This window comes from Paecilomyces variotii, assembly GCF_004022145.1.
Source record: "Paecilomyces variotii strain CBS 101075 chromosome Unknown C8Q69scaffold_10, whole genome shotgun sequence".
NCBI lineage: Eukaryota > Fungi > Ascomycota > Eurotiomycetes > Eurotiales > Thermoascaceae > Paecilomyces > Paecilomyces variotii.
Window position 1 is genome coordinate 605907 of NW_021167149.1, and position 13877 is coordinate 619783.

General features: G+C 51.2%; 4 protein-coding genes across 4 annotated transcripts; 2 read left to right on the forward strand and 2 right to left on the reverse strand.

The window, feature by feature from the left end:
* Nucleotides 1-142: 142 nt before the first annotated feature.
* Nucleotides 143-1486, reverse strand: C8Q69DRAFT_475838 (ubiquitin and ubiquitin-like protein). Its single transcript, XM_028631222.1, has 2 exons — nucleotides 1353-1486; nucleotides 143-1233 (listed from the first exon to the last, which is right to left on the reverse strand). The coding sequence occupies exons 1-2, from the start codon at nucleotides 1372-1374 to the stop codon at nucleotides 338-340; spliced, it is 918 nt and encodes a 305-aa protein (XP_028482952.1). The 5' UTR covers nucleotides 1375-1486; the 3' UTR covers nucleotides 143-337.
* Nucleotides 1487-3251: 1765 nt separating this feature from the next.
* On the reverse strand, nucleotides 3252-5721 carry C8Q69DRAFT_406133 (C6 finger domain protein; the record flags this gene model as incomplete). Its single annotated transcript, XM_028628109.1, has 4 exons — nucleotides 3252-3352; nucleotides 3412-3610; nucleotides 3669-4520; nucleotides 4579-5721. The coding sequence occupies 4 exons, from the start codon at nucleotides 5719-5721 to the stop codon at nucleotides 3252-3254; spliced, it is 2295 nt and encodes a 764-aa protein (XP_028482953.1).
* A 2615-nt stretch (nucleotides 5722-8336) lies between these two features.
* Nucleotides 8337-10336, forward strand: C8Q69DRAFT_446803 (beta subunit of farnesyltransferase; the record flags this gene model as incomplete). Its single annotated transcript, XM_028629161.1, has 7 exons — nucleotides 8337-8863; nucleotides 9008-9163; nucleotides 9227-9301; nucleotides 9364-9497; nucleotides 9549-9666; nucleotides 9719-9997; nucleotides 10057-10336. 7 exons carry the CDS (start codon nucleotides 8337-8339, stop codon nucleotides 10334-10336), a joined length of 1569 nt encoding a protein of 522 aa, XP_028482954.1.
* A 1523-nt stretch (nucleotides 10337-11859) lies between these two features.
* On the forward strand, nucleotides 11860-13485 carry C8Q69DRAFT_66721 (hypothetical protein). The gene is made up of 2 exons (XM_028633899.1): nucleotides 11860-12050; nucleotides 12883-13485. Exons 1-2 carry the CDS (start codon nucleotides 12035-12037, stop codon nucleotides 13296-13298), a joined length of 432 nt encoding a protein of 143 aa, XP_028482955.1. The 5' UTR covers nucleotides 11860-12034; the 3' UTR covers nucleotides 13299-13485.
* The last annotated feature ends 392 nt before the right edge of the window (nucleotides 13486-13877 follow it).

Here is a 13877-nt window from a genome sequence, read left to right on the forward strand (position 1 = left end):
AACGGTTGGCACGTGACAGTATGCAGGATGCCAAGCCTGCGATTACGATAAGCTATCGGACCGCCACGGTGGCGAAATAATGAAGCAACTACGAGCTTAGACTACGAGCGGCAAATGGCAAATCGCTACAGAAACAAAGATCTTCAGGGGTTATGCAGAATGAAGTCTATTCATTCGGGGTCTCAATAGTTTAAAAGTCCATGTATATGTTAGAGAAAGTGGGACGCGAAGGTCTCCCGAGTCATAAAAGCCGTCCAGACCATCCAAACGCCATGCAGGCCATGCAAATCCATAGCCGAATCATAACCGAAGACAAGCAAACAGTATCATCAACCGCCTAGTTTCCACCACGGAGTCGCAGAACCAGGTGCAGGGTAGATTCCTTCTGGATGTTGTAGTCGGACAAGGTACGACCGTCCTCCAGCTGCTTACCAGCAAAGATCAGGCGCTGCTGGTCAGGAGGGATACCTTCCTTGTCTTGAATCTTGCTCTTCACGTTGTCAATTGTGTCGCTGGATTCAACCTCCAATGTGATAGTCTTGCCAGTCAAAGTCTTAACAAAAATCTGCATACCACCACGCAGGCGGAGGACAAGGTGGAGAGTAGACTCCTTCTGAATGTTGTAATCGGACAAGGTGCGGCCATCTTCCAACTGCTTACCAGCAAAGATAAGACGCTGCTGGTCGGGAGGGATGCCTTCTTTATCTTGGATCTTGCTCTTGACGTTATCGATGGTATCTGACGATTCGACTTCCAGAGTAATAGTCTTGCCGGTCAGAGTCTTGACGAAAATCTGCATACCTCCACGGAGGCGCAGGACGAGGTGAAGGGTCGACTCCTTCTGGATGTTGTAGTCGGAGAGTGTGCGGCCATCCTCAAGCTGCTTTCCAGCGAAGATCAGACGTTGCTGGTCGGGAGGGATACCCTCCTTATCCTGGATCTTGCTCTTGACGTTGTCGATGGTGTCGGAAGACTCAACCTCGAGGGTGATAGTCTTTCCAGTAAGGGTCTTCACGAAGATCTGCATACCTCCACGAAGACGGAGCACCAGGTGCAGGGTGGACTCCTTCTGGATGTTGTAGTCAGAGAGCGTGCGACCGTCCTCAAGCTGCTTTCCAGCGAAGATGAGACGCTGCTGGTCAGGAGGGATACCCTCCTTGTCCTGGATCTTGCTCTTGACGTTGTCGATGGTGTCCGAGGACTCGACCTCGAGGGTGATGGTCTTTCCAGTGACTGTGACGAGGAAATGTCAGTAAATGTCCAGGTGGCGATACGTCAAAAAGTCTGAACAGTCCGGTCTCTGGGAGAACGACAGAACGACAGAAGAGATGAGAGACGAGGGGTTTACTCACGAGTCTTGACGAAGATCTGCATGATGACTATCGACGATAACGGAGTCTCTGTAGAAGGTAGGGGCTCTCTTGAGCGACTGAGGAGTGTGGAGAGATGGAAGAGTGAGAGTTGGAGTGGATGAAAGATGAAAGATGGAAGAAGAGGAAGAAGCAAAGAAGAAGGGTGATGTCGGATCGATGGAGGGGAGGTTTAAGTAGGAGGAGGAGGTGGAGGCGAAGCCGGGCGGGTTAGTCAGAGCTGCCTAGGATGAGGAGACAGGCTGATACGGCGAGTGGCCACCGCTCACGGCAAGTGAACCTCGCAGCTGCCAGCAGTTTCCGGCCGACAGCTGGTCTCTGATAGGCGCGCGGCGAGTGCGTGGCTGGGGAAGCTGCTAGAAGCTTGCTGACCCAGGCAGTAACCAGAGGCATCCCAGAGCCTAAGGCCGTCACTACTAGGGACTATTAGAAGCAGGACCTTGGGGGGGAACACTTCGATGGCCATGGCGCCGCTGACGCCATTCACTGCGCTCTCGCCGTGCTTCTGTCGTCGACTGTACTCTATCTCGCAGCATTCGAGATTATGGTTATTAGTTATCATTGTCTCAATGCTGACTATGAAACTGGTCCAAGTCAACTACGACGTCTCCCGGCTGGATTGCGACACCCCCATCAGGTACCGACCCCCTCAAGGTTTCCCCTAGCCACAGACAGCCACAGGCAGGATCCCGAGGCCAAGATCGACACTGGACAGAGTGTCTGATTAACTAGTCTTGATGTCCTATTGATGTCCTATTTTACAGTCGAACGATGCCAACATCGCCTGTCAGCAGATGCATGCATTCATCTCTGATCAACGGATGTCTGCTATCGTGACAATGACGTGGTGACGCCTTATCGCCAGCAGACGCCGGTGGGCTTAGTGGACACGGGAACGGGCATTGGCGCAGATTACGGATCCGTTATGCTCGACGATTACGGAAACCTCCGACTATCTACTACTGCCTTAGTTGATCACTAGCGCTTCTCCGTTCTCTGCCCCCAGTCCTCACCGCTGCCACGACCTTACGACACTAGATCTACGAGACTAGCTCTCCAAATAGATGCACTTGTAGGATGTGACCACATCTTTGCAATGCGGGAGCTCCTGGTACTTCGCCAGGGTGATCGTAGCAGGGATGGAGTCTGTTACTACTGAATAACGCCTGGGACACAGGTTCAACACGCTAGGAATAGAATCGATATTGATGTCTTCGTCATATGTAACTGTCGAGCCATCCAGGCTCGTCACGATCTGTCCAAGATCCAGATTGTGGCCATGCCCAGCACGTCCGCCGCCAGGGCTGTCTCATTGTACTTTTTTCTCTTTTTTTGCCTGCCGGACGGCCTCTCGGGCCACAGCAACCAACGACCCCGAGCCCTGGAGATCGCCTTTTCCAAAACAACAAAAAAAAAGGAAGAAAAAAAAAGGAAAACAAAGCAGGTGAAAGTCAACGCTCAATGCACATTAAATCAAGAGAGAAAAAAAAAAACACAGCAGCTGAAAAGAAATGAATAAGCAGAACAAATCAATAACACATCGCATCAACTATACGCCGTAGATGAACTGGTTCGTGACCTCTGACCGTACAAAGTCATAACGTTCGTGATCCTCGTCGCTGCTGTTCGGAAAACATCTTGCGAGAAATATATGTCACTGCGAAGCAGAAGTAGAATCGGAAGGTCACGGAGAGCAAAGAAAACGGGAAAAGGAGAAGGAAAGAGCGCTTGAACGACGGCAGGACTCCGGTAGGCGCCGCAAAAATAATCGAAAGACGATCAAATCTCATACGGATCATATCGTGCCATAATATGCGGAGGCCATAACAAAAACTACATCAGTCGTCTCTCCATAATGCTTCGTATCGGGGCATGTTTTTTTTAATTAGCGCGGATAACAAGTTTGGACACGAATTTGTTCGACAAGCAATCAAAGTTATCGCGGCTGAAGGTCGAGCTGGGACGCGTGCGAAGATAGGCCTCTGTGAGAACGGTCAGCGATGTGTAGTCAATTGAATCTTGACTGGCTGCATAGTCATACCATATTCAGTGACATGTCGTCGGACTTCGGTCATGGTGTTGCAGACATCGGGATTCGAGTTGAGCAGGTGGTGATGCTTGTGAGTCTCCCAATCCGTAAAGGCTGGCAGCTTCTGGGAGATGGCTTGGAAAAGACCCACGATAACCCCGACGGGCGTGGTCTCCATGTCATTGCAGAACTTCTCCACGGCAGCCGCATCCTAACAATGGCGTTAGCAGGGCATTTCTCGAAAATAACGGCAGAACTACGAAACTTACGGGAACACGGTAATGGCAGTCAAACTGCATCTCCTCCCATACTGCGAGCAGAATGGATGCCAGAATGAAAATGGTTGGCCAGTTCTTCAGCTTGTCACCGCTGTAAACGCTGGAGTAGAGAGCCGACAACTCTTCCAAGACGTCCTTCTGGAGCTCACGCCACATGTTCGCCATGGCGCACTTGACTTGGAAGTTGATCATGACCGGAGCCATCGTCTTGCCCTTGAACTTGGAGGTCTCGTCCTTGATCTTTCCAACAAATCCCTCCTCCTCGCCGATACCTTCGACCATGGTCACGTGAAGCGTCAGGTTGTACGCCAGAATGAGCTTGAGAGCCTTGCGGATCACGGGGAGCTTCGTTCGGAAATAGAAGCGGAAGGCGGTCTTCAGCATCTGCGTCAAGAATGGCGTCCCCTCGAAGTAGTCATCAACGAACTTCTCGAAGCTGCCGTTACCGTCGATGTGGCGGTCGAGATAATCCGACAACATGGCATGTGAGATGCCTTCCATCCCAGCCGATAGCTTAGCGGTGGCAACCTCATACTGAGTAGGTTCACGGTGCATGCTTTCTACCCAGTCCATGTTGAAGCACTCGTCATCTCGCACATAAACTTCGCGAGCATTAATTGGGAGGATCTGGCCATAGCCGTGGGTCACGAAAAGAGTCCTCTCATGCTCAGAAAAGCCCTTGATATTGCCGACGGAGAATCCGAGGGTCATGTGTCGCTCATAGTCCGCCTTCCAGTCCTTCATGAAGTACCCGATCTCCTTGATGTCAATCCTGGTGCAGGGAACCTGCCACAACCTAGCATGGGATGGCTGGCAACCAGCGCACGGTTCTCCCTTGTCGCACTGTTTTGGGGATTAGCTTAAAATTCAAACGGGAAACTAATCGGGGTCCCAATCTTACAGTCTTCTTCAAGAACTTGCACCGCAGACAGGCTCTCAACTTCCTGATCTCGCTAGCCTGTTTGCGCTGGTCTGGCTTCAGGGGACCCTTCCTCTTTCCAACACGCTTCTCAGTTTCCGGCTTTCCACTTTGCGACTGCTTGCGGACCTTGGTCTCCGCCGTCTTCGCAGCGATCGGGCTCTTGCGAGACGGTTTCCTGCTGGGAGGAGAAGCCGACGAAGATGAGCCGGACGAACGAGTCGGAGAAGATGACTTGTTGACAGGAACCGGCATTGGTCGCACAATAGCAACTGGGCTAGCAGTGACCGGGCTGACGGCAGTAGGAGATTGGGAGCCATGGGAGGTGTGATCATACGAGACACGTCGACCCACAGAGGAGGTGTACATCGACTCAAACGAGTCCGAGCAGGGCGAATTCACCGGGTTCACATTGACGTAGCCATCAAACGAGGTGCGCGGGTGCTGGTCCAGATCGGAATAAGAAGACTCCGACAGAGTTCGGTCGTGCAGAGTGTGCGTCGGGTTGATGAAAATGCCTTGCTCCGGGAAGAAGTCAATGGAACGACGATTCTCGATAGTAGTCCAGCCATTATCGCTGCTCGAACTCGTCAGAGAGCGGACTTCCAGGTACGTATCCGTAGGCGAACTGCTGTCCGGCAGATTCGGCTGAGGCTGGTACAGAGGCATATCCGGCAGTCCATCGGGAAAAGCCATCAGGTCAGAATGGAAGTTTTGATAGGAATAAGGCATCTCGACCGGCGCAGACATAGGCAGATAGGATCCGTCCAAGAGGCTCGTTTCCAGATGTCCTTGAGTCGCAGGCATGAGCTCTACGGGCGATGCTTGCAGAGGCATGCCATAAGTCGACGTGAAGTGGTGAGCTGCCGATGAGTGCTCATCCTGAGGATATTGCAGGTGGGGATGCAGCTGTTGAAATTGCCAATCCGCCATCAGGTGAGAATCGTGAGCGACGGCCTGCTCGAAGGCGTGACCGCTGGTTTGCAAAGGTGAGATGTCTCGCCTTCCATCCGCTCGCTGACCACTCTGGTCCACCGCCACGGGCCAATTCTGGGGCTGAAGATAGCCTCTCGAGTCGTAATCGAGCCCGACGAGGCCATCGTTGGTGATATCAACATTGGACATGCTGGATGCCGCAGGTTCGTCAACAGCGAACAACCGGCTGCTGTATAAAAAAAGGATTGTCCAGGGAGGAAGGAGACCGTGAAGCCTGGAAAGAAGGGCTTCACAGATCGAGACGCCCAAAATCCGGGGGACACGAGAGGAAAAGAGAGCGAGAGGTTCATGGGATTAGGCGGCCCAGAGCCGGGCGGTGGGGGAGCAAAGCGGCGGTGAAGGAGGATGCGCTGGTTGAGATACGCTAGAGACTCTTGGAGGTTAGTTATCGCTATCGCGGGCTTGCGTTACTGGCGGCTGGGGTGACCCGTCAGATGACGGCGGCAGTTGCGGCCCCAGTCTAAATGCCACGCCGTCCCGTGGCTAACTCGGTTTGTACCTGCGAAGTACCTCGCGGCGCCCATATTTGAGACAGCATTCGTGTGTTGGTCGAAGCTTCGGTTGGGATCTACCCAGTCCTGCAGTGGCACTACACTGTAAATAGAAGCCATTATTCTTTTTTTTCTTTCTTTTTGGCCCTTTTGGAGCTATTCACGACTAAATACTATTTTAGCAGTTGTTGTTGTACGGTAGTACATCGCAGTTTTGCCGCATTGTGTACAAATGTAGTCCGTTGAACCGAGACATGGTATACACTACTGTCTAGTATCTAGGGCAACGTATCTAGATGATTTTATTACGTGGTCTCAACGACAGGTACAGGACACTCTGGAATAAGGCTATAGAGTCAATTGACTTGACTCACAAATTGCAACTGACTCAACGTTCTCCTTCACGGAGGGGGCTGGGGGCCACCTTATACTACTACCAACTTACTACTACTTGTAATTGTAGGTATACTCCGTAGTGAGGCGAGACACGGGTCACGGCCCGAACCCCGGGAAGGAACATCAACCAGGGTTGGAACGGGAGGAACATCAATGGGTACTTGGCCCTTTCGCCCTACTCGAATCAGAATAGGGTTAAACACGCCGGGCCGTGTTGATACGCCCCAAGAGGGCTGTGGCAATTGGGATCCGACCAGACCCCCCGCCGTGGGCAAGTCATCCGTCCCGTGCCCGGCTATCCAATCAATCCGCCCATGATCATACCTTCAACTTGTTGGCTCTGTGCATGCATGAGAAAATGCATCAGGATTGTCCGTGCGGGCGAATGGAAGCACAGCGAGTGCGCCGTCCAGGTCTTTTTGGTTCGATTGCTTGATGGAATTCATCGTCACGCAGCGTCGTGGATGGCTGATGCAAGGATCTGGGAGCAACTTTGTGTAGGGTGTAGACTAGAACTACTAGAACTAGGAAGGAAAAAAAAAAAAAAGACACCACACTCTCTGCAGCCCCCGTGCTGCTTGTTTGGGCTGGCAAACCCATCAGGATGAGCCGACTGGATTCTCAGCAGATCGGAGGATCCTTTAGTGTCCGGCCCAGACAACCCTGCCACAGGATAAAGTTCCCCGTTGCGTCTGAGCGGGGTTCTATTGATCTATCTAGTGGGGAATTATTTCGTGATAGCAGCAAGAAGAAGTAGATCTCTTTCCTGCTCCTCGGTTGTCAGATAGATCACCAAGGTCACGGCGTTTTAGTTACCGTTCGAGAACAAGTTGCCACGACTGAGTTGGCAAAAAAGAAAATACCCGATCTGGATAACTACGAGGGCCGTATCTACCTACTCTCTGACGGGGTCACATTGTGATAATAATAATGAACGAGAATGGGTTTGCTCTTTGTCCTCGCTACGGATAAGATACGAGAGCGCTATCGCACGCAAAAGAAGCACTCTTATCTCGGGAAGTTTATTATTCCCATCTTACGTGCAGCTGTCATCATAAACCATGCTTATACATTTACTTCATATTGCGTGCGCCCGCTGTGGCATGATCAAAATAACTCTGCATTGGCCAGGGACTCGTCGTTGACAACGTGTCGCATCCCGGAACAACCCCCCGTTAAAGGGCGCTGCTGAGCTATTGGCTCTGATATATCGGTTAATGCATCAAGTACAGTCATGCAGGCGCAGGTTCGCACATTGCGCATTCCTTTGCGGAAGCTCTCATCCTACCATTTCCCACGGTCGATGTTATCATCGCTCACTTATAGCAAAACAAGCTCCGTTCCTCGTGAAAGGCCGCAGCAGGATTTCCACATGACCAGAATCGAGCGATTGTGGCATTATATTATTGTAGATAGAGTAAATCTCCTGGGCGCTCTTGGCGACGGTTTTTTCGTAGCTATGTGGCTATCCCTTTGGTCCCGCACAAGAAACCCCCCTCACCAAAAGATATCCGAATAGTCCAGGGCTGTAATTTCGAAGATAAACATTTCCGCGCGAAATGGCAGTAATATATATGAAAATTCAGCCTTGAGCCACCAAGGCTGCTGCCGCACTGAGTTTATTGACGGATTCCTGCGCAACTGGTGTCTTCGCCCAGTTGGGGTTCTTTGTGGGAAATGGAGGGGCTCGGCGGGGAACACCTGGCTGGGCCCGACAACAATACCTACACAAAGCACCATATATAATTTTGGAAGGATATCTGAGTTGAAATAAGGGGATGACAATAGGATTCAATAGTTGGCTGCTCACTTTCTCTGTTCTATGTGATAAAAAGAAGACCATCCACAGCGGCTTCCATGCCTTCTGTTTCAGTGTCAGGAAAATACCGTCGAAAAGTTCGTTTTCCGTCAAGCAGCAGGCCCATTCCACCAGTGTCCCACAAGAAAATCCTGCGTGAGTCGGGTGACAAAGACTCTCACGGGGACGGTGACCAATCTAGCGTGTCTGGCTCGAAAGATCAGGCACCACGAAAGCAGCGCAGCAAGATGGCTGTGAGCGAAGAGCATCCTAGCATACCCAGGCTGTTCAAGGAACCACCTCCGATCCGGGACAGCTTGTCTACAGAGACCTCAGAACTCCAATATGAGACTCTAGAAAAATGTCTTCCATTCCTGAAAGGGACAGAAAGCAGTCTGATAGGCTCTCTAAACGAGCACGGAGTGCCGGCACTCCAAAAGGATGATCACATTGAATACCTGTATGATTCCTTAGAGGACTACCCGAGTAACTTCGTGGGCATCGATTCCAGCCGTCCTTGGATGGCCTATTGGGCCCTTGCTGGTCTGTCTCTTCTGGGTGAAGATGTTACAAAGTATCGTGAACGGTGAGGCATCCAGAGTATCTTCTTCTCCCAATCTACGTTTGATTATTGAATTCCACCTTTGTTTTCCCCGTGTTTTGTACTCTTCATAAGGAAAAGATAGATAATTCTTCTTGTCTGAGAATTGCTAATGATGAAACCCTACAGAGTGATCACTACATTTACTCCTATGCAGAATGCCACTGGTGGGTTTGGCGGGGGTCATGGCCAGCTGTCTCATTGCGCATCAACTTATGCTGCAGTTCTTTGTTTGGCGATGGTCGGGGGAGAAGATGCCTTCAGTATCATCGATCGAGAAGCGATGTACGTGTTTATTGCCCATATTGCATGGACCAACTGTTTCAAGCTTCTAATTCTGGATATCAGGTGGAGATGGCTGGGTGATGTGAAGCAACCCGATGGAGGCTTCCAAATGTCTGTCGGCGGCGAGGAAGACGTGCGGTAAATCTCCGTCCCAATTGCCCCACCATACTAGTGATAGCTTCTGATATTAACGATATCAGAGGTGCGTACTGTGCTATGGTGGTCATCTCTCTGCTGGATCTGCCGCTCGAATTGCCACCTGAGGCTGCAGCCAGACAAGCCGGTTTAGATACGTTCTTGAGTGGATTGCCAGAATATCTCGCAAGATGTAATGGTTTGAGAGTTTACCCCCGGTCTTGATCACGCATTGACAGACAGAGTTTAGGTCAAACATTCGAGGGTGGCATCTCTGGAAGCCCCGGAACGGAAGCACATGGTGCATATGCTTTCTGTGTCCTGGCGTGTTTATGTATCCTGGGGAAGCCAGAGGAGACCATTGCCCGGTATGCGCCTGTATGCTCTCCACTTGCCAACTGTCATTGCTAAGGTTTCTAGGTACATGGATATCCCGCTCCTGTTATCCTGGCTCTCTGCTCGACAATACGCACCTGAGGGAGGTTTCTCCGGAAGAACCAACAAATTAGTCGATGGATGCTACAGTCATTGGGTAGGAGGTTGCTGGCCTCTGCTCCAGGCTGCCCTCAATGGCACACAGTCCCTATCGCAGCCCGTGCAACCGTCTGTTGGCAGCCTCTACAGCCGTGAAGGGTTGACGAGATACATACTCGCCTGCTGCCAATCAAAGAGAGGCGGCCTCCGTGATAAACCTGGAAAGTACGTTGCGACAACACCCCTAGTATTCATGTGGCGATGGATCTGTTGACAAGAAGAAGGCACCCTGATTCGTATCATACCTGTTACACATTGACAGGGTTAAGCAGTCTCCAGAATTATCACTTCCACACGGACGACTCATCCGCATCCCGTAGTGTTTTCAGTTCCGCTTTCTCCTGGAAGTATACGCCTATCGTCTCGTCTTCTCAGGTTGAAGCTGATGTAAATGTTTTTGACGAGCGTGACAGGCTGCAAGCATTTCATCCAATTTACAGTATACCTCACAAGGCAGCGGAGAACATGCGTGCGTGGTTCGAATCGAGAAGCCTCGTACTCTAAAATGCAAGCTTCCGCGGCAATGGAGAGGGTTAGTTTAGCCTGGCCGGCATGTGTATTATTAGGAATGGAGTTATGCGATATTTGAGAGCATATAACTAGTCGTGAAAATGTCACTGTTGTCAAGGGGTCCAGACCGGGTCTCATGGCGAAAGGTGTCATCGGCGCGGTATCGTCCCTACTCTAGGTACCTAGAGTGAGTGGCTAAGTAGTAGACTTGGCTGAGCAATCTCTTAAAATGGCATCTAGGCGGGGTACAGAGCATACTGTGCTTGATCTCGCCGCCAGATCCAATCACGTATTATTCTGTCTATTGCTTCGATACTTCTCTCTTTTTATATACCAGAGATTCGTGAAGAAATAAGATGCAGAAACCATAAGAGCGTACGGCCAATGAGCCAGCGCCCTTGGCCGTGAATCTCGCCCGCACGAGACCTGCTGTCGACGGTGTGCAACATCAACTCTCCCGTCTTTGCCCCCTGTTTCTGCCACCAGAGTCAACAGAGCAAACGCTGACCGTTTAACTCCAGGTTGTTCAGGGTTACTGGCCGCCATCGAATCCATTGCGTGCGAGACGCTGCTGGGAACCTCGAGTTTACGATAACCTCAACGAGCCGGCGACCCCGGTCCAAGTCTATTTCTTGCCCGCCTCCTTGGCGCTTGCTCGAGCGGCAAGTTGGACTCTTTTTTGACTCCATGGAGCCTGGAGAGACGGGCAGAACACGGTGGGGTTTTCTAGGCATCCGGAAAAACCGCCATCGCGGTTCTACCAGGCAGCTTCTGAGGTGCACAGCATGGCAGTTCTGTGGCTCCTGAGGAACGAAGAGGAAATATGCTTTTTGGATAAATCATCATCTGAGGACGTGCCATCGTGCGTGATGGTCATCACACTCCCTCCGGAATCGCTGGTTACAAGATGTCCCGTCCTCTTCTGGAACGCGTCGCATGTGTTCCCCACTGCGAGGAGCGCCCAGCAGACTGCCAACTCATCAGTGCATCCGATGCGGCGACGCTTGTCCGTCGAATGATAGAGCACAGTTTGGAGGCGCTACGCCGGTACCCACGGCGAGAAGAAGTCTGCTCGCTATCACGATCCGCCAGAGGATCGCCTGCAAAGGAAGCGTTGTGCGATGCTCTCCACTCGTTCTCTCTCAGGTTCAGCAGCTCCCGAGTCCCAGTAAGTAGAACTCGGAGTCCAGCCCTTGACCCGACAAAGCGGTCAGCTTTCCTTTTGAGATCCCTGCCGAATGTCACAACCCGTCATGACAACTAAGGGAGGACTACTGACAATATGCTTGGCTTGGCCGAAATCTGATGGTACTGTTTTCCCCTGTCCGGACGTCAGCTTAGACGGGGGCACGTTCTGCGCAACGCGACTCCCAGATCTCCCCAATCATGAAGTACATTTAGTGGAAATCGACAGCGCTACCAGAATGCTCGACGCGCCACTTGAGGCGGTAGTTTCTGACGCGCTGCGGGGTTGAGACTCACGATGGCTCTGCCGTTGAAAGACGAGCCCCTTGATAGCGAATGATATCGGCACCGTTCTGCAGTGACAGTGGGCCTTACTAGGCCCAGCGTTTGAACGCGTTCTTTCAGGGTTGGAAGCCAATCTCTGATTCCTAGATCGGCGGCGCATCCTACGGTGATAGGTCAATGGGAAGCGCTCGATCTTAAGAAATCTATCACTGGTAAAGAGCCATGCCAGCACATCACGGTGAGAAACAGAAATGGCAGAAGGGAGATGAAAGCTCGCATTATTACACACTGAGTAGCGACCAATCTGGAGAACACCAAAGCGACCTGGGACGTCGGTCCTCATGTCTATTTTCAGCCCCACCTTGTTCATTTGCAGTTGCATTCAAGCACATTGTGCTGTCGACAGTGGCACGTCGTTTGCTTCAGCCGCCGGCTCTGCCGTCCACTTGTACAGTTTCTCCCCCGAGGACCAGCTGTCCTCTCTTAATTGACCCAGAAGTCGTCCTTCAATTCAATTCCTGATCTCTCCGGACTACCTGGACATCTTCATTTCTGAAGATCCACGACCGTATCCAGAAGGTCTGGTTGGCAGCAGCAGCTATATTCCAATTGCCATCAATGTGCATTTTGTGATTACGGAGCTTCTTACGGAATCAATTGCCTCCGACATTCCAGACTCCTGCGTCGATATCGTCAGCTTCCCTACTGGGAGAAGAAGGAAAAAGAATATCACTGGATCCAATTGCGCCGTTGAGATGTATTACATCCTTTACTTGGCTAGTACGTTACCATCCATTCACGTGCACCCCCTAATCTACATGGAAAAATTATAGCGAGAGCTATATCTTCAACTGCAATTGCACGATATTTTCTTAAGCTGCCCATGAAACACACTTGGTCTCTGGCCATTCAATATTACCCTTTCCCAGCAAGGCGACATGCCAGATCGGCCAATCCCAAGCCACTCCCCTCTAGTCTTATGACAGACTCCCTCATTGGATCTGATTCAGCTGCAGCAGATATCTTTAGAAAACGTTTAGTGTTTCATAGCCAATAACCATTTTGTACAGGTCTTTGCCGTCGTCGCCGTTGGGGTGATCCTCTATACGAAGCCTATTCCTGCCCCACAGGATATACATGCGTTGTGCGCGTCAATAATCGCGAATACCAGACAGACATAGTCTGCGAGTCGGAGACTCTGGCTCGCGAGAATGCTGCGATGCGTGCATACCTTATTTGCCGTAACTTTTCGGTCAACGACGGGATGTATCCCGCTGGACATGACCATGGAGGAGTGGTGCAGGGCGTTCCCGTAGCCATAGGCACCGGCCGGAGGGGCCGCTTCAATGACGATACAGACACATCGACCAGTGCAGGAAGCAGAAGCGGTGGCAGCAGCCCAGAAAGCTACGAAGGCCGGGTTGGCTTCGATCGTCGAACATCTGGCCCGGCTAGGGCTCTCGCCTACAGCGGTCGTGCCTTATAAGCCGAGCACCTGCGGCTACCATTTTATTTTCCCGTGGACAGGGACGACATCGAGTTTGGTTTTCAGGAGATCAGGGTGTACAAAGGGGGACAAAAATTACGACGTTATGACTTTCATGAATATTTTCTGGTTCTTATAGATGGAAAGAAAATTCAGCCTGAGCAACGACATGTTTCTCACTGACAGATGCGATGATAACGACGATCGGGCTAATGACTGATAGAATGTACTGCTCCTCTCGGATTTTTTTTTTCTTTCTCTTATCTCTTTTCCGGTAACTCAGCGGTTTCAAACTCTCTCTGGGTCATGTCAATGGTGCGTAGCGCAACATTGTTCGTTTCTCTTCGAAATCGCGTGGAGGCCAGCTGTTGATTTCAGGGGCGGAGCTTGTGGTATTTCTCTTCCTGCTGAGGCTTATGGTAGGCGTTACTATCTCCGCCTTCAATGAGACGTCGACTTGACAGTGCTATTTCACTGGATTGGTCACCATGAATCTTCGTCAATGAGCTATTGAATACTAGTTCATAATCTTCAGTGCACTTCTTTCGTGGCATTATCGGATCAAGTTGCCAGTCCTTG